Below are 18,965 nucleotides of genomic sequence, written 5' to 3'. Positions count from 1 at the left end.
GAAACACGTATGATTACATTCACAAACAGCGTGTACAGAGCACACGTAACGTAGATGACATATTAATGTTAGGTTTAATAGAAAAGATTTAAATTTTTAAGAGAAAAAGCCCACTTGATATCCCCCCTATTAAGTCAGCTGGGTGGAGTTAGGATAGGTTATGTCTGGTTTAGTGTCAGTTAGTCTTTTTTTCTCTTTTTCATTGTGTTGGTTAAACATCTTACCTCGAATCGGGGTACCCTCTGGAGGAGACACAAAAACGAAGACACAACATCAGTTTAGTTCAATGTTAATGTTAGTAATAGTTAGAGGAGTTATTTGAATTGGAAGGTGGATCACTGGAACTAGATTATCAAACCATTAGGTAATCTCCTACATGGCTTTCAGAGATGGGGATTTTTTCATAGAAAAAAAACAATACCTCTCATTGCTGGTATCACAAAGGAATAGGGAGCTCTATATGACTGGCGCACTCCATTGCCTTATTGTTTTTTTTTCACTCCTAGCATTAGACATATTAAGAGAGGGAACACAATGCATCATTTTCAGAGCTAAAGAAGCTCTTGTTCTTGCATGTTTGTCATGCATTTGTCATGGTTACAACATGGTTACAACTCAAGGTAATAAGGCAGAGCAAGAGACATTAATTGACATGCATCGCTCTAGTGGCAAAAGCCTATTCGCAGCCAACTGATCTTGAATGAGAGGTCAGTAAAACAAGTTGGGGGGCCACCTTTTTAAATAGAGACCCCGCAATAGTCATTACGTCATTAAGCTGGTTTAATGCTGCCCCTGATTTTAGATAGCATGCTGGTGTTCCAGAAGTAAAAGAAGCGTGGCGTGTAACACAACAGCAACGTTTAGCGTGTCCCTCATTTTACACAAACGTCGATTCGGCTTAGTTACTACCTCTGCTGCTGGCTTAACAACAATGCCCCCTCCCCCACAGTTCGTAAGTTTTATACAGAATGGCGAGGCAGAATAATGTCGCAACATTTCCGCTTTTAACAGGCTGTATAAAAGGGGCTTATATTTGAATGGAACATTCTTGCTGAGGGAGGAATGGAGTCCCCACTAAACAAGAATTTCAGGCTGTACCTTCAGGCAACAGCAAGTTAAATCAAACAGATGGAAGTTCTTATTTATCCTACAAGTTGTAAACTTGCTTAACTGTGACAGACTCTTCACCTCAAGCTTCATCCCTCCACCCTGGTCATTCAATCTCCTGGCTCTTTCCATTGTTTCATTTCACTGAGAGATGTATGTTTCTCTCTTCTTTGTTTATTGTGAGTCTGTATTGTGTTACATGCCTGACTGTAAGCCAAATGTCCCATTAGGGACAATAAAATATTGAGCTTATCCAGTCAGTGGCTGGTGGGCTTTTTGAGTTGTTGCTGTGATGTAAAATGCATTCTATAGGCAGCGCTTTGGGTGTGGGTAGGGGAGCCAGCTTAAATTCAGCCCCCTCTGCCAAGCATTAAACAGTCCTTCCGCTCTTGGCTTTTTTTCTTGGTTCAATGTTTTCCATCTATTTTTCTAAACTATTTTACTTTTCTTACTTAATCTGTTCCTCCATTCCTCTCTGTCTCTCTCTCTCTCTCTCTCTCTCCCTATTTCTGAGTTTTTGTGTTTCAGTTTTTGCCACATTTCCTCCCGCTTGCCTTTCTCTTAGTCTCCCTCTCTGAATCTAAGGATGACTCACGGCAACAACATGCCTTTGGCAATCCCTTGAGAATGTACGCAGGGCGGTGCCAACCCAGGGGAGGTTCCCTACTTAGCATAGATGGCCTCCAGGCACAGAGCTGAGGGTCTGAGCTTAACTATACAGGTCTGGCCCCTGTATGTGTGCATCCATCCATGCAAGTTGCATACAGTAACATATGCCAGCCCTCCTACCATCTTGCTGAACCAACAAAATAACAATATCTTCCATCCACCCATCAATCCATTTTCTACTGCTTATCTGAGGCCAGGTCGCACTGGCAGCAGGCTAGGCAAGCTAGTCCTAAGCAACATTTTCCAGCTCCTTCTGGGGGGTCCCAAGGTGTTCCCAAAACAGATGAAAAATATAATCTATCCAGGGTGTTGTAGGTCTACCCCGGAGTCTCCTACCAGTTAGACGTGTCCAGAAAGCTTTAAAAGTAAGGTGCCCAGGAGGTGAAATATTTGATTTGCGAAAGCTTTGCCTTCAGGCTCAGCTCCCTCTTCACCACAGTGGTCTATACATGCCCAATTTGCTACTCAGTCTGGCGATCTCCTTAACAATACTTCCAAATCAAGAGAACCTGTTGTTTAAGATGTAAAGCGATACCAGAAATTCCATTTCCTATACAGTACATTAAGAGGTGTGGTGGCTGGTTAGTGGGGATGACATTTCAATACCTTCTTGTCAGATTGTTGTTGCAGCGCTGTGTACAGAGGAGTCCTTTGTGATACCAGCAGGTAGGAGGCAATCACTGAGTTTAAAGTTCTGCCTGGTTTGCAATGTACCTAGGTGGATTAATTTCCTTTCTTTATTGTTGCTGTAAACGGTTCTGCACTCTACTGTGTGTGTATACATCTTAAAATATATTAATACTCACAGTTATATGTTATTTTACTGTATACTCAAACTCTGAAAGTGTGCTTTTGCTGCCATTAACTATAATCTAAATTAAAAGTATTTAATTTTATAATTTAAGTTATTGTTAGATTGCCATTTTTCTATTATTGACTATTTGCACTTGTATGGTTTTCATAATCTGTAAACTCATACTTTCTTCAGTATCCATACACAGTGCACTATATGCATAGATTTGCCAGAGTGATGGTTTAGAGTCATTGATAAACCAGGCAAAACAACAGGGGAAATTTAATCATTTTTGCAATGATTTTAGAAACCACATAATCATAGGTAATCACAAGACAAAGGACAATAGGGGTCTGGGAAGGTTATGTTGTTATAGAGTTAGAGTTTGATAAAGGGCTGCAGAAGCTGTTGGTTTATTTTGCTTTAGCTGTGATGAAATTTTAGTTGGGGGTTAAGGGGTTACTAGTTAAAGGTTAGGTGAGGTTAAGGTCAAAGTTAGGTTAAGGTTAGGATAAGGTTATGGTTAATAAAGCAGGTTTGTAAAGGGAAAGGCCATTACGTGTGGACCTTATAAAGGACTGAGAGACAAAAGAGGGACAGAAAAAGAGAGGAAAGTGAGGAGGATGAGGGATAATAGCTGGAGGTTGTTCAGTTCAAATGCAGTGGTTCCACAAAAAATACAAAAAATGAAAAGGAAATGAGTGACTTAGGGCATTGGAACTATTGAATCATAAAGCAGCATGAAGAGATAAAAAAAATTTAGCTACAAATCTGACAGTCTGGAGTGGCCAGCCTGTATTAAATTACAATGGCAAATCCACCTGTGTTACAGGCACGCAACCTAATGGCCATAAGCTCCCCTTCTAAGCTTTGGTCAGCCAGGGGTTGATCAGCTTAAGGTGACACTGACCTAAATATACCTCAACAGGTCGCTGACCCCCTCGCATTATGAAATGTGGCATTATTTGCTCCACAGAACACCCCATCTGTTTTGTTAAACAACCCTCTGAATATATTAAAAATATTACTGAAGGATGTAGTCTGGCCAGAGGCAATCTGGCCAGAGATGTTGCCCATCTGTGTGTGAGCCGGATGGGGTTGTGTGATTGGCTGAGTGTCAAAGTCTGACCACCCTCCAGAGGGCGCCTGGCTGACCTTCTCATCACCACAGACACCCGTCTGAAATCCTGGTGGTGTCGCAGCAGGTCTCAGGGAAAACCTGGCTGTTGTTACCACATCTGCAGAGGTCCTAGGCACTCCCTGCAGAGCAGCTTTGATGCCAACAAATGTGAGTGTTTTCTTGCACATTTCAGATTCAGCGCAATTGAACTCAGCATGATTCATATATTACATTGGAATGTGCATATATCTTTATGTGTAAGGAAGCCTTTCAATGTCAGGTCACGATTTTAAACCTTTATATTAAAAGGGACCTTAATATTAATGAATATGCACTCCTCCCAATCCTCTCACTGTCTCTCTGGCCTCTAGTTAATCTGTTCTGGCTGACAAGGCAGCGAGGGCCTGAGGTCTGCAGCCACAGGGACTTGGAGAGAAATGTCAGGCTCCCTCCACACCTCTAGAGTAGCTCCTTGGGGGACCCTGACGCAAATATCAATGCCCCGCCAGCACAGCATGATCTGGCACATAAGGAACCAGTCAGCTAGCTCGTAAGCTCTCTAGCAAAAGCTGTAAGCTCTATGTTCTGGTATATATAATCAAAATTGTAATTACGATGTTGCCTTTTGGTTTAGGTGGGAATAATTCAGATCAGTTTTTGCATTGTATTGTATTTAAGGTCACATGAGAGCGGTTGGATTCATTGGCAGGAGCTAGAGGCTGAGTTTTGAAATCGTGTTTGCTAACACACTTCACAAGATCTCCTTTCTCCTACCTCGTTTCCACACAGAAGTCTCTATAGCCCCTTTTCCACTGCACGGTACCAGCTCGTCTTGACTCGCCTCGCCTCGCCTCGCCTTTTTTTGGTTTTCCAAGTTGTACCTGAAACTACTTCCAGGTACTTTTTTTCGTATCACCTCTGTTTAGGTTCCAAACGAGCTGAGGCGATACAAAAATGTGACGTGAAAAAACGGTACACTGCTCATTGGTCAGAGAGAATCATCAACATTTACTGCGTCATCATTGCGCGCGCCTGATATTTCTATATTTTACAATTTTCATACATTATTTCATTTGAGGAGAAATCAACTGTGTAGATTTCAAATATTGACAGTTTTACGAGAAGTGATGGCGGAACAAAAATGTGCTTGAAAGTCTTCGGAGTTGAGGCGCTCCTCAAGTGGCGGCGGGGGAAGCTTGCGCCAACCCGCGGGAGGAGCTCGCGAGCCCGGCCAGCTGCCCGCTCACAGAGCCCTCTGGTCCCACCGTCACAGAGACCGCTGCAGCAACAACGGCAGAGGAAAACACAGCTGGTTTTCATACCGCTTATCTGTCTTTACATTCTGAGTAATGTTGAAACGTTTTAATTTAAATCAAGAGACAGCTGTGTGTGGGTCGCTGGTGTGTGTTGCATTGAAATAACCACAAAATTGAAATACTGCGCTATTGGTCAAGCATCGCAACAACCGCAATGTTCATACTGTACACTTCAGGGCGTGTTAAATTAATAAGTACTTCAAAAGTTCCACAACCGTAACAAGCTCTGTAACGGTTCAAGGATGGATCGCCATGGGCTGTACGTGACCCGCTACAAACTCTGAAACAGTAAGTGTTGCCATGTTTTGTGTTGTTTTACTGTTTATTTTAAAGGTTAGCTAACTTGGCGTTAGTATATTGCGCGGCTAATGTGGCTAGCACACTCGGCAATGTTGGACTAATATTGTGATCCTGAGGGACAGTCCAGAGAAACTGTGGACAGTAAGCCTTATTTGAATCTCACTAACTAAGGAGTATAGTGTGTTGGAGCCTGCAGCTGTTTTTCATGTTGCTTTCTGTTGAAATTTAGTTATAACGTTACTACAGCGCAATGATTAGTTGTGGACAGCCCATTCTGCTCCACACCGGCACACGCGTGTGTGTGTGCGCGCACACGTGCGTTGCTGTGGCATGTTCACTTGATAGACATGCCCTGAAGGTAATGATATAGCTACGTCTGAAAAAGACACGGTCAAACTACAAAAAGGAGTTTGCTTGGCAATGTTGTTGACTAGCACCCAGCAGCTAGCTTGCTCAGACCATAAAGCTGCTGTTAGCGGCTCGTTGTGCAGTGAGGTGACAGATACAGACAGTCTTACTCTGCTATATGGCACCAAATTACTTAATTGATGAAAAATGCGATAATACCCATACCGCGCTGTTGAGCCCCAACATACTGTGAGCCCTAGTCGCGGCAGTTGTGTGTGGCGTTGCTATGACAACAGCGAGTCGAGTCGAGGTGAGTTGAGCTGGTACTGGTAATGGAAAAACGGCATATTTCATCAAAATCTATGAGAGAAGACCCATCAGTCTCAGAGTTACCCTCTGAATCTTGAGAGTGGGCCTGAAGCAAAAGGGCAAACAGGTAGCCCCCAGAAATGATCAACTTCTGTATATCAAAGGCTTTACCTGTTCTGTTTGTTGATTTTTGTTAGTGCATATATCACTGGGGAAAAAAAACTGAACAAACACTAAATAGTAAAACGAGGAGACCCAAGATGGCTACTCAAAGTGCTGATGACATGAAAAGTTGGCAGCCTAGTGAGCTTGGGCAGACAGGCCGTTTTCTCATCAGCATAAATCCTGCCTGGTTACTGAAGGAGCTTTCCAGCAAAAGAGCTACAGAAAAAAGACAAGCCCCAAAGCCGACATTACCTTACAAAAGCATTGGTAGTGAAACAAGGGAAAGTAATTTCCTTTTCTGCCCTCCTGCATTTACATATAGTTTAAACTGTAAGTAAAATATGCCCAGCTTAAAGTGGCTGGGTATATTTTTTGCAAGTAATTCAAAAAGTCAGGAGGAGTACAGACTGTTGCCAACTGTAACTATCACTTGAGCTCTCGCCCTCTAGCATGTGCAATAGAGCCTTAGCTAGAGATTTGTAAGCCAGTGGGGATGTGAGCCAATTTGGCGAGAGAAGAAAATGCTCTCCTGAGGGTCGACCCAGCCCAAGTTTGGGATTGGAGGGCTCAGCCATACAGCGGTCCTGCAGTGGCCTCCTCCTGGAAAGAACTCAACATTATTTCAGCCTCTATCAGCACTTGCTGCACTTTCCAAAGGTATTTTTGTTATTGTGAAGGCTGAGGTTCAACTGTGTACATCTTAGCACAAAATCAGAGTCATATGTATTACTAGAGCAAAGTGTGTTCTATATATCACTCCAAGAAGATACAGATATTGAAGGCTGTGGCTACACAGGAATAATTGTCTTGGATTCAAACAGAGTCAAATTATTTTCTCAAAGCCTGCTGTCTTGCAACACAGCAGAGAGAAAGGAATAGAAGAGACAGGGGGCATCAGCAGTGTAAAACCTGTATAACATGGTCCTGGGAAAAGTACATAATGCAAGAGTTACTTCCAAGGTAACTTTGTACAAGATAATTAAGAACCCAAGTAGACCAGTAAAGACAAAAGGTGGTTGAACTGGGCAGTTTCTAAGTCTTACTATGCATATTAGCATTCATGTAAAGCAGGATGTTGCTTCAAAAGACTTGCTCAGCAAGTCTTCCACATATAAAAATAAACTGTGCTGCTCAAAGGTGGGCTATGATACCTAACCACTCCATCCCCAACTCCTGTGCTTGCTGGGAGGGAGGCGTAAGGAGGAGTGTGGACGAAACAAAAGTAAAAGTTAAGGATAAACTGAAACAGAACATAGGGAACAAGTGGCAAAAGAGGATGAGGGTGAGAGGAAAGCAGAGGATGCATGCATTTTGGAAAGTTGTTTAAAAATGCCATCTGCTTCAAGGAGAGTGGGAGGGCTTGCAGGGCTTTGCAAGACACTTACCAAAGCTTTCTGAAAATGACAAAACAAGAGGAAAGTAAATAGAAAAAAGGGGAAGAACAACACAGTTGATTTTAGGCTGAGGTTGAAAGTGACTACCACGCAAGAATTAAAGTAACTACAGTTTAGGCGGGTCATATGGGTCTTGTGACCTTAGTATATTAGTTTTAATTACCATTACCAGAAAAAGTAGAAGGAGCAATACATTTTCAAGTTACATAATGTAACTTCTTGTTCAACATAAATTCAATTTACTATTTATAATTCTAATTAGACAAATAAAAAATCAAATGAACCCATTTGTGTCTCAACTGTAAAATAATTCAAATAATATCAAATCAATTCTTATTTTTCAGTTGAATGTTTTTGGTTGTAATAGTTTTTTCACCAGTTTTAATTTGTGTTATGGGTCACATCCAAATGTAATGGTTTGAAGACTTCGAGATGTGCACTAAGACACATCCGAGTTTCAGACACAAATACAGACAAAACAAAAAGAGAAAGACAACAAAACAGCAGTCTGTTTCAGTTAGACAAGACACACAGAGACAATTTAAAAATCATGACACAGATAAAGACAGATGATACAAAGGTTAGACAACAGGCATGAGGCTGAATGTCTTTGTCCATCATCTACAGATGCTTAAAACTCAAAGCCATGTTGACAAGGACACCAGGTAACCCAATTTCTAGATAGAGCTGGCCCTCCTTAAGATTATATACAACATAAGAAACAGCTGGTGGAGTAGACAGTCTGAATTTACATGAGAAACAAAGAACAAAATCTCTAACATTTCTGTAATTCTCTATACATCTTGAATTTCTTTAATAGCCGTCATCATTTTTTTCTTTCCAACATGGTAAAACTTAAATGCAAAACAAGCAATTTTAAATAATGTCTGTTAAAGTTCCATGATTCTACAATATTACCCAAGTACTGCAATACCACAATGATTAGATAAAACTGCAGTCAAGCTCTGAAATCACAATTAGAATTGTTATAACATATTTACGCCACTCAAGTCATTTGCTTTGCAAGATAAAATGATCGAAATTGACTGAAATTATACAGTACCTGTCAAAGCTAAAAGTTTGTTCTTGCCTTCAACTCATAAACCATGAATCTAAAATATCATCCATTATTCTTGGTGTGCTATTACACTAATACATATTAGTATTATTAGTAGGGTAAAATTGTGATATCATGACAACTTTATTACAAGGTTCAGTGAATCTGAACAGTTAAAGGTACCCTGTGGAGTTTTTGACCACTATGGAGCAATGTTTTTGCAAGTGGGTCCACTTGTGTTTTATGAGGAGGCACTAACATGTTTGTTAGAACTCTTGGAAACAAATTGTACATTTTTGTGAGAAACACTGAAAGTAAACAACTTTTGTTTGTTTACAAAAAACACCACAGTACACCTTTAAGGATAAAGGCCTAAAATGTTTAGGAGAAGGCTGACAGTGCAAGAACATGAGCATGAAGGTGAAAACATTAATGTTAGAGCTCTTTCCCTAAAAGTCCCCTGTGGAGGCTCGTTGTCTAAAGTAATAAGCACTGGCTGACAGCCTTCTCCAAAGCATCTCAGGACAACCTCACATCCCCAGAGGAGGTCCCCGGGTCACTATGAACCAAGAAACAGTTTTCAGTAAATTGTAGCAAATCACCCTGGAGAAAGAAAATAGTCACGCATATTTTGGTTTTGTTTTGAAATCTTAAAAGTCGAATGTCTACCTCAAAACCAAAGTGCACCAGCAAGTTAAACATGAAACATATCTAAAATTAAAGCATCTTAGGGAGCTGTGGACTGTATTTGGCAAGGCATATACAATAATGACATGACAAATTGATTCCTTGGAGTGTACAGCTCACAAAGGCCACAACCGGTGCAGGAACTCAATGGCAACAGACTCTTTATTTAGTGTTGTCTACGCTGATTTACGTTTGCAGCAACACATCAAATAGGAGTCAATGGATTTTTTGAATGGTGACAAATCATCGACCTAAAATATCTACCCCTTATTGCCCATGGCCACTCTAGGGCCTAGACTTAATTAGCTATATAATTAGACTTTGCTTTACTGGGCCTCTCAGTAGGGTTTAATCAATGGGAACATAACATATCCACCACTGAGTTGTGTCAGTAGAATGTGGACCTTGCTCATATTGTCTACTATGACACACTTCTGGGATGTTGTAAATCATTTGCCCTGATTCAGTAATAAACTTAAACTTAATATGTCACATCTTTTGGATGATTTTCTAATGTCATAATAACATGGCTATAACGTTCAACCTTTGGATTATGGTATTCTTTTCATGTTGTAATCTAGGAAATTTAGCTTGCCCTCATGATTTAAAATGCTTTAAACATAGTAAACACCCAAGTTTAGTTGGGTGAACACCCATTTGTTTTACTTTTTCAAGCAAAATATATTGTTACATCTGTACTTTACCACTGTCATTAACCTAAAAAAACAAAGCATAGTTTTCAGCACCTAAAAGGTTTATATGTCAACAAATTTTCCACATGAAAGTGATATGAAGTTTCAGTGAGTGTTGCAGCAACTGATACCAAACAATTATATGTGCTCCCAAGCTGGACATATGAATCTGTTGAAAAGCTAACAGAGCGTTCCCAATCACACTTCTCACATTATCTAACACATTTTTGGGTGAAAAAAGACTGGGCAACGCAAAGCACAAAAACAACCATGTTAACTATTTCCAAAATGTCCTGGGAAATGAAACAAGTGCTGAAGTTAATAAGAGGGAAAAAAACAAACAACATAATGCTAGGGCTTTTCTTACCTGAGCGTAGTTGTTTGATTCGCCCATTACTTGCACTGGGGTCAATGGGCAGGAAGTCTTTGTACCAGGTGATTTCTGGGTCAGGGTTGCCACTGGCAGCACAAAGCATGGTGGCTGTTCGAGTACGCTCCACCACTTTGAGTTGAGGGCCCATGTCAATGTTAGGGAAGCCTGGTGGGAGTAGGTCCTCTGTGAAAAGAATAGAATAACAGGGTATGTAAGTCCTCTTACTTACAAAACCAGCCTTTATGACTGAAATAATTTCCATAATTGCTAGAGCTGAGAACACAAATGTAACACAATAGAAATTTAACTAAAATAAGACAAAGGATCTGTCACATGTAGGACTTAGCTAATACTGACCTGTAAGCATTAAATATGTAATATGTAAATGACAAAATGAATGTCAGAAGGTAAATGATTGTACTAACATACTGTAGTATTATGTGTACTTAAGTGTGCTTGTAATTTTAACATTAGGATAGTGATCATGTTACTATAAAACGTGAAATCATATAATCTCATTCCCAAATCTGCATTTCATGAAAAATCCAGCTCGCCCAGAGGGCTGCGTTAAGGCATTGAAGACATTTAAGAACAAAGATCAAGAAAAGCAACCTTCGAGCTTTTGACCTTTGATTTTCACTTTCTCAGAAAATGAGCCAGCATTCTTTATTTAACACATTGAGATTAAAATGTCTTTTACAAGTGAGACCTAGCCAAGGCAGGGTCAAATAGCAGAAACAAATACATAACATGAGCAGCAACATCAGATCACAACAGAAGCAATAGTTACAGGAAAAAAAAATAAATTACATAATACAGTGCATTAACAAGGCAGCAATATTTAGTCATGTGATGTTCAGTTAATTGAAGCAACTGCAGCTAGCAGTGAGCACATCCATAATTCTAAATTTAAAATAATTTAAAGAGATAAGGGTCTCAAGTTTGAGCTTGGCCAAGTCCAGGAACAAGACCTAAAGGCTTGTTTTGCCAGCCTCTGTACTGGTGTAGGACACTTACTTACACAATTATCTAACTAATGGTTACAGAAACAATCCTGTTTAGGACAGTGACTCTCTGCATGTATTCTCTGTATATAATGCAGTAAATGATTGGCTTGAAATGCATATTGGAGGGGGATACAATTGAGTGAAAAGTAAAAACAGAAGAAATGCCTGATAATCCCGGCACTTTCTTTCTTTACTTTCCCCATGTTCGGTGAAATAAATGACACTCAAGTCAAGGCACTCAATACTACACAATTATTTCCCTATTATCAGAAGAGAGTGTAGTGTGCTCTATGGTCAATGTTCTACTAATGCAGACTTCATGCTCTCTTGGGGCAATTAGTCCCATGGGTCAGATCACTTGACCTCTACCCCGAATGGAGCCAGAGCAGTGACTCATTCTTAGATGATGAGAGCTGAGGGGGAAGTACCCTGAGCTGTAATATGCATCAGAAGTCCACATCGCAACTCAGAGAAGATTGACTGACTAATATGCTAGCCAGTGGCACAGCATTGGTCACTGTTCATCTGGAGAACCAAAGACCTCATGTCCACTCTGCAGACATCATGGTGGTGTTGTTGGCACCCGGGGAGTGCTAAATTTAGGGTAATTAGGTCAGTAAGTTGAGTTTTACGGTCACAGACTCAGCGGCGGTATTACATTTTCTACTTTGTGACTGTGAGCAATGAAATCATGATGGATTAAAGTCATACTTATTATATACTTTTGACCAATGTCATCCCAATTATTTCACATTAAAAGGATGGCAAACAGACAGCAAGAATGTCATTATATTATTGATTAATGCAGCTTACACAATGAATTTGCCCTAAAACTTTTTTAGTATTTTATTCTTTAGTCACCAAGATAAATTAGGAAAAGAAAACTGCAGTGTTTGTGTACATTATTTACTAGGATTGTATGGAGAAGAGGGGGAGTATGTATTTACATTATGAAATATTGAATCATGGAAAAACAAAAGACACATGGGAGAACAGAAGGAAGAACCTGAGAGCATCAAAACTAAGTCCAGACAGGTTACCTCTAACTAAGGCTGACATCAGCTGAGCATGATGAATATTTCAATACTAGGTTCAAAGAAGAACAGGCGTTTACACTGTTTTAGGCTCTGTGCTATATCCTCCCCATCGATTATTAATGATCACCCCTGTATAATCTCTTTATGCCAGGTTCCCCTGAAGCTTAGAAAAGCAATGGCAAGCCTACACTTCACTTTAGAAACTTCAGAACATGACAGAGCAATATGTTCTCAGAAACTCCCTCTTCTGTGTGTCATCAATGATCCATGTATAAGATGCCATAAAAGGTGCTGCACTGTCGTACCCCTCTAGCTAGTTATGTCTGTTGGAGAAGGATATCTGTGAAGGGTAGGTCTGGCCTGACTCACATCTGATGTATTTTATGTTGCTGTATTTTATGTCTATCTATGCTGCACATCACGTTAGTAACTCTGAGTCGTATGAAACAATAGACAAAAGCCTACACAGACTACAGTAATGAAGCTGAAAACATACATAGAGTAAGTGGATTTGAGACTAATGAAATTAGTCAAGCGACAGAAGGAATCTGCCTGAAGGAGCAAGGGAGGGCAGATAAAGGTGGGCGAACAAACAAACCGACCATAACAGCAGTAAACAAGAAGCAGGGATGGTGGGTTCATAGAGAGATTATGCTATTGCTAACATACCTGCAGCCTTTCCTGAAAAAAAGGGCATATATGCTGGTTACTTACTTCCCCAGGAATAGAGTCTGATACCATCTTTTCCCATGAAGCTTACAGGCTCTGTCGATAAAGGCGGCCATGCAAAAATAGATCACTCATTGAGGGCGTGTTCCTTCAGGGTTAGCAACTCTGACTGTGAAGGGGAGAAGGCAACCAATGACATGGATTGATAGCATCCTAGAATTCCCACGGGGCAAGTCCCCCATAATGGCATAGCACTTACAATTCAATGATGTGTACAGGGGGTCCTGTGTGATGAGAAATACAGGCCAAATAGAATTGAGTCATGTACACAATTGGTCAATGACAACGTCTCTGTTTCTCTTTTGCCCAGAGCAGCCTTTCTCACTTAGGCCAGCAATCATCACGCTACAGTGCTATAAGATACAGGTTGCAGTTACACCCTGCACCATGTCAATGATTTTCAAAATACCATACCACTTTTTACCACACATTCATTCACCTTTAAGTTTCTTCATCAAAGTGTAAATTCTAAAGCTAAAATATCACCAAATAAAACCAAATAATCTATCTCCTTGAGTCTTATCTGATGATCCTCTTCCTGGTTTGAAAGATGTCAAAACATGCTTCACCAATTAGGTTAGAAAAGTAAAAAGAATCTCTGACCACTTCACAGCTACATTTACTTCAACAGAAAAGGTGAGGGCACTTAAGGAGAATCTTAATCTTAACAACATGCAACCCATCCCTTTTTGATTGATCCCATTAATTGCAAAATTGGTCAGTGTTTCTATACTTGTTGGCATATACTGATGATTGTCATCTGGACAGCTCAGCTTGGTCCTCTCTGCTGCTGTGATGTATAGCACTTAAGCAGCAATAACTAAGGCCTTGCATAGACACCACTGAAACCATTCTGTAGTTAATCAGATGGAAAAAACATTTATCTGCAAAAACAGGTTTTCAGCAACGAATAATTCATATTTTCTCAAGATGACCACAATTTGGAAACTATTCAGCAGGATTTGGACATGTTTCAAAGATTGCATCTCAGTGCATCTGTTAATTAGAGTAGGTTTTCAAGTCATGCAGCAGGAAGAAAAGTAACCAATGGTTACTGTGATGGCAAAGTACATGTCTACTCCATGCAACAGCTGGAATGATCAGCAAATACAAGCTCTAGTTGACCTTATCTAGATTTTGATGTTCATCATTCTCTGTGGGGTTTTGGGCTGGCTTGAGTGCCATCATTATCCATAATTGTCTTTAATTTTGCTTTGCCATTTAATATTATTACACAAGTGACAGGTGCAAAGCCTTTAATCAGCCTCTGGTTAGCTTAGCCACTGCCCGGCTGTTAATCTACTGACTCATGCCTGCTGTTGCATTCTGCTTTCTATCATGCTAAGTGTAGCCCTCTTAAAAGGTCCGTCCTTTAGATTCATTTAACTCTCCTGACTAATCCCATTTCCAGTGATTCACTCCTACCAAATAATCTCTTTTTCTGGTATGTATGTATGTATGTATGTATGTACAGATTCCTAAAGAACTATACAGCGCTATACAAAAGCATTTTGTGATTAAATATGCCATTTGGTGGGCACTTTCATATTTTCCAGAGCAGCAAGAACATGCAACCAGTGAAAAAACACAATGCACAATGATACACAACATCCGATTTCTGTAGGCATTGGGCAGAATCATTCATATCAGATCACCATAATCTAATATGGGAAGAAAAGTGGCCGTCACCAGGTATTTTCTAGCTTGAATGGATAAGCATGATTTTGATCTGTAGAGAAAGCCAAGCTTTATCTTGAGCTTAGAAACCAGGTTGCCAATATGAGTTCTGAAGCAGTTTACACTTTCATTTCCTTCAAAAGTTGAGATGCTTGAAGTAGTTAACTGGATGTTGTCTAGAGTTTGTGAATACAATTACTTTGGACTTTTCTGCATTTAAGACCAACTTAAGCTGTTTTAACCTCCTGAGACCCTGTGTCCTCATATGGGAACATTAGATTTTGGGCTCCCTGCACTGTATACTTAATTCTGCTTTACTGAAAACTATACTCCTCCTTAGTGGACAATTGCCTGTGCCATCTAGTGGTAGCAAAACCAAAATATGCTCATTCGTGGAAAAACAAGATGGCGTCAATATCAACAAATACCTTCTACAGCCGAAGCAGACAGCAAAGTGGAAGCAGAGAAGAGAAGAGCAAAGCAGTGAAGAGCAAAGAAGAGATGAGCAAAGCAATGAAGAGCAAAGCAATGAAGAGCAAAGAAGGGAAGAGCAAAGCAGTGAAGAGTAAAGCAGTGAAGAGAAAGGAAAAGCAGAGAAGAGCAAAGCAATGGAGAGCAAAGCAGAGAAGAGCAAAGCAGTGAAGAGCAAAGAAGAGAAGAGCAAAGCAATGAATAGCAAAGAAGAGACGAGCAAAGCAGTGGAGAGCAAAAGCAATGGAGAGCAAAGAAGAGAAGAGCAAAGCAGTGAAGAGCATAGAAGGGAAGAGCAAAGCAGTGAAGAGCAAAGCAGTGAAGAGCAAAGAAGAGAAGAGCAAAACAGTGAAGAGCAAAGAAGAGAAGAGCAAAGCAGTGAAGAGCAAAGAAAAGAGAAAAACAATGGAGAGCAAAGAAGAGAAGAGCAAAGCAGTGAGGAACAAAGCAATGATGAAAGTGCAGAACTCAAGAGATCCAGCAGACCTGTAAGTCTGCTTAATTTGCTCCAGACATGGTTCCATTTGAGGCTGAAGATGAAAGGCTGCACGGGTGCCAAAATTGGCAACCACTACACTATGTAGAACAGCACATGGACACCAAGCTCATGAAAGTACTTTCGAACTGTACAAATGCTGTGTCCCTAGCAAACAGTTGGAGGTTTCTCAACAATACAGCTGATGAAATGTATCATTTTTTTTGTGTACACACACACATACATATTCACACTCACACTGTTTGCAATTTTGCACAGCCATGTTCTTTTGTGATGAGAAACATGTTTCAGTTAAAATAAACAGTTTTCTACTTTATTACACATTGGTGACTTTATTGTCTTTTATCATCACAGAGTACGGTCTAGACTTCCTCTTTTATGAAAAGCACTCAGAAATAACTGTTTTTGTGATTTGGCGCTATATAAATAAAATTGAACTGAATTGAAACTGAATAGTAAAACAGACCCAATGTCCCCATATGAGGACATCATTTTTTTCAAAAAGTACTTCCTGTTCAAAGTCAATATTTACTTTTTTATAGTTATTAGGTCCTACTTATCCCAAATAGCCAAGAGAAATTTAAAATGCACACAGAATCAAAGCTCAGGTCTTAGGAGGTTAAACGGTTCTGAACAATATTGAAAGCAGACTGCAAAAGATCAAGGGCTTGTGCAGTAGATGATGCAGTACACTAAATAACAGTGTCATCAGCATAAAAATGATACATAGCATTTGATAGATATAGATAATAACTAGGGCTGGCCCGAATGTCAATTTTTGAGCTTCGACACTTCCATAGTAATTAAGAGCGAATAATTGAAGCTTCGCTGCTCAGCGGTCCCGTTATGGTGATTGTTTAAACATGTTTTTTTCATGAGCTACAGCTATGTATTTAATGGATAGAAGCAGAACAGCAGAAGAAGGATAAATGCCCACTAAGTTCTGCTGAGTGAGGGAGGATCGGATGGGGGAGAGATAGCAGCGGCATGGGTGCGCAAGTCTGTCTGTGTGTGCGTGTGTGAGAGAGAAAGAAAAAAAGAGAGCGCTCCGGTTATTTGTTCTCATAGCTAGGCTAACTGAGTGATTATAACAAAATCTTTGTTTTTAACTTTGTTACAGCATGGATAGCAGACCCAAGTGCAGGACAAAGAAAGGGAGAAATATTTATTACGAGGTTAAAAGGATCGTAGGCCTATATTGAGCAGGTGAAGAGCAGGGAGAGTGAAATTCGATCCGCGCCGAACTGGGTTGGTGGCTGCTGTACAGAGCAGGGGGAACTGTAGCTAAGAGTCCAGAGTGAGAGAGTCGGATCTGAGCAGGTCTAGAGCCGAATCCGGGAATAGTTTAGCCAGGCAGGGGTCCAGGCGCAGAGCGCATGGGACGAGTGGTGTTTCCGCTAGCGGAACTACATCTAACACGTTATTATGCAAAATTCACTTTTAATTTTAATTATAGCAAAATGCTCTTCTTCTACAATCGGCCTAATATAATTAGGCTTATTTAAATGCGTTCATTTTGTTGCTGTTTGTTTCCAGCCTACAGTTTGATAATGATTTTTGAAATTTGACTGTTTTGATCTGTAATGAAATTAAGCAATTGTAAAATTAATACACAACACATGTGTTTGAACATACCATAACTTCCACACTACTGCTGTAATCACTCAGTTTAAAGTGCTCCCACACAGCTGAGGGCTTCATTTCATTTTCCCTTTGATGTGAACTGGAGTGTTACGTTCGCTGCTGTAGGTGAAGGTCAGGCGCGCAAAAAAACCCCTCAATAATCGAATCTCATAATTGAAAATCAAATGTGTACCCAACGGTCGAATATTCAAATATTCGGGTCCAGCCCTATTAATAACCTAGTATTCACCATTTGCTGCACATACAATGTAATAATGTGTTATTAAACACACTTTACTGCGCCATGAATAGAATACCCAACCTATGCTCCACTTAATTCTAGTGTCAGGCAGTTCCAGCGCCTTTCTCTACCCGGCGGCTGTGGCTCAGGAGGAAGAGCGGGTTGGCCGTTAATCGGAAGGTCGGCGGTTCAATCCCTGGCTCCCCCTGGTTGCGTGTCGAAGTGTCCTTGGGCAAGATACTGAACCCCGAATTGCCCCTGGCGGCTATTCCGCCAGTGTATGAGTGAGTGTGAATGTTAGTTTCCGTTTGAGCACTTAGGCTCAGTGTATGAATGTGTGTGACTGGTGAATGCAGATGTAGTGTAAAAGCGCTTTGAGTGGTCGAAAAGACTAGAAAGGCGCTATACAAGTACGGAGCATTTACATTTACCCACTGACCTACACAAAGAATATAACCTGCAACTTTCGTAGTGCTGGTAACATGCTTTACTCAATTAGCTATTACAACACATATGTATTACACTTTACCCGAGTGTGTTAGTGCCCAGCTCTATCACGTAGGTTACACAGGAAATTTAACCAGTAACCCTGGCAGTGTTAGTCAGGATATTATGCTGTATATGGATCTTTATATTATTATACTACATATGTCATAAATTTTCATCTGATGTCCACATGTCTGACACATTGGCTTCAAAGATGCTTCTTCTGCGCCATCAATTATCACACAGAGTGGAACGAGCAAGAGAGAGAGGAAGAGAGGTAAAGCTCAACTGGCTGGGACTACAACAAATGCCGTGGGGGGCTCAACCATCCCCCACACCTATTACTCATATTATTATTTTCACTTACTGAAATGATTTAATTTCATCAGCAGTGTAATCAGGTTAACTGATTACCCAGCACCACAGCATAGAGACACAGGCTTTAAGCAGGTCTGTGCATTAATACCACAGAAGGGCTGCTGGGAGAGAGACAGGGTGAGAGCAAATGAAATGGGGAGCAAAAGAGAAAGAGAAAGAGAAAGAAAGGGAATCAGGTGTTAAGATTAGAATGGAGAGAGGAGATGATAAACACAGTAATAGAGGTTGAAGAATACTGATGGAATAAATGCCATCTGAATAAACAGATGTTTAACTAACGGACAGACCCAGCTGCTCAGACTCTAAATAATGTAGTTTCATTTGCTCTGCACCTACATTACAGCCATAGCTGTTCACATCAAATAGACAGGCCAGAGAAAAGAGCAGAGTGCCCGTGTTATAGGGAGGTTCTGTAGTCTATTTTCTTTACTGCATATGTGCATGAATGGTCTATGCATGTCTATATTGGCAAATGCTATGTTTGAAATAT

The 18,965-nt window shown here is 40.4% G+C and overlaps 1 protein-coding gene across 4 annotated transcripts in view; it reads right to left on the bottom strand.

Moving 5' to 3' along the window:
• Positions 1 to 18,965, bottom strand: part of ptprsa (protein tyrosine phosphatase receptor type Sa) — a 188,228-nt gene that overhangs the window by 87,378 nt on the left and 81,885 nt on the right. For all 4 annotated transcript variants that reach the window (XM_046050635.1, XM_046050632.1, XM_046050633.1 and 1 more), the window contains exon 5: positions 10,325 to 10,513. In XM_046050635.1, coding sequence (XP_045906591.1) covers positions 10,325 to 10,513 — 189 coding nt within the window. The remainder of the gene's footprint in view (positions 1 to 10,324; positions 10,514 to 18,965) is intronic.

The sequence above is a fragment of the Micropterus dolomieu genome, linkage group LG05 (assembly GCF_021292245.1).
Source record: "Micropterus dolomieu isolate WLL.071019.BEF.003 ecotype Adirondacks linkage group LG05, ASM2129224v1, whole genome shotgun sequence".
Lineage (NCBI taxonomy): Eukaryota > Metazoa > Chordata > Actinopteri > Centrarchiformes > Centrarchidae > Micropterus > Micropterus dolomieu.
Note: the sequence above shows the minus strand (reverse complement) of the source record. Positions and strands in the feature narration are given on the sequence as shown.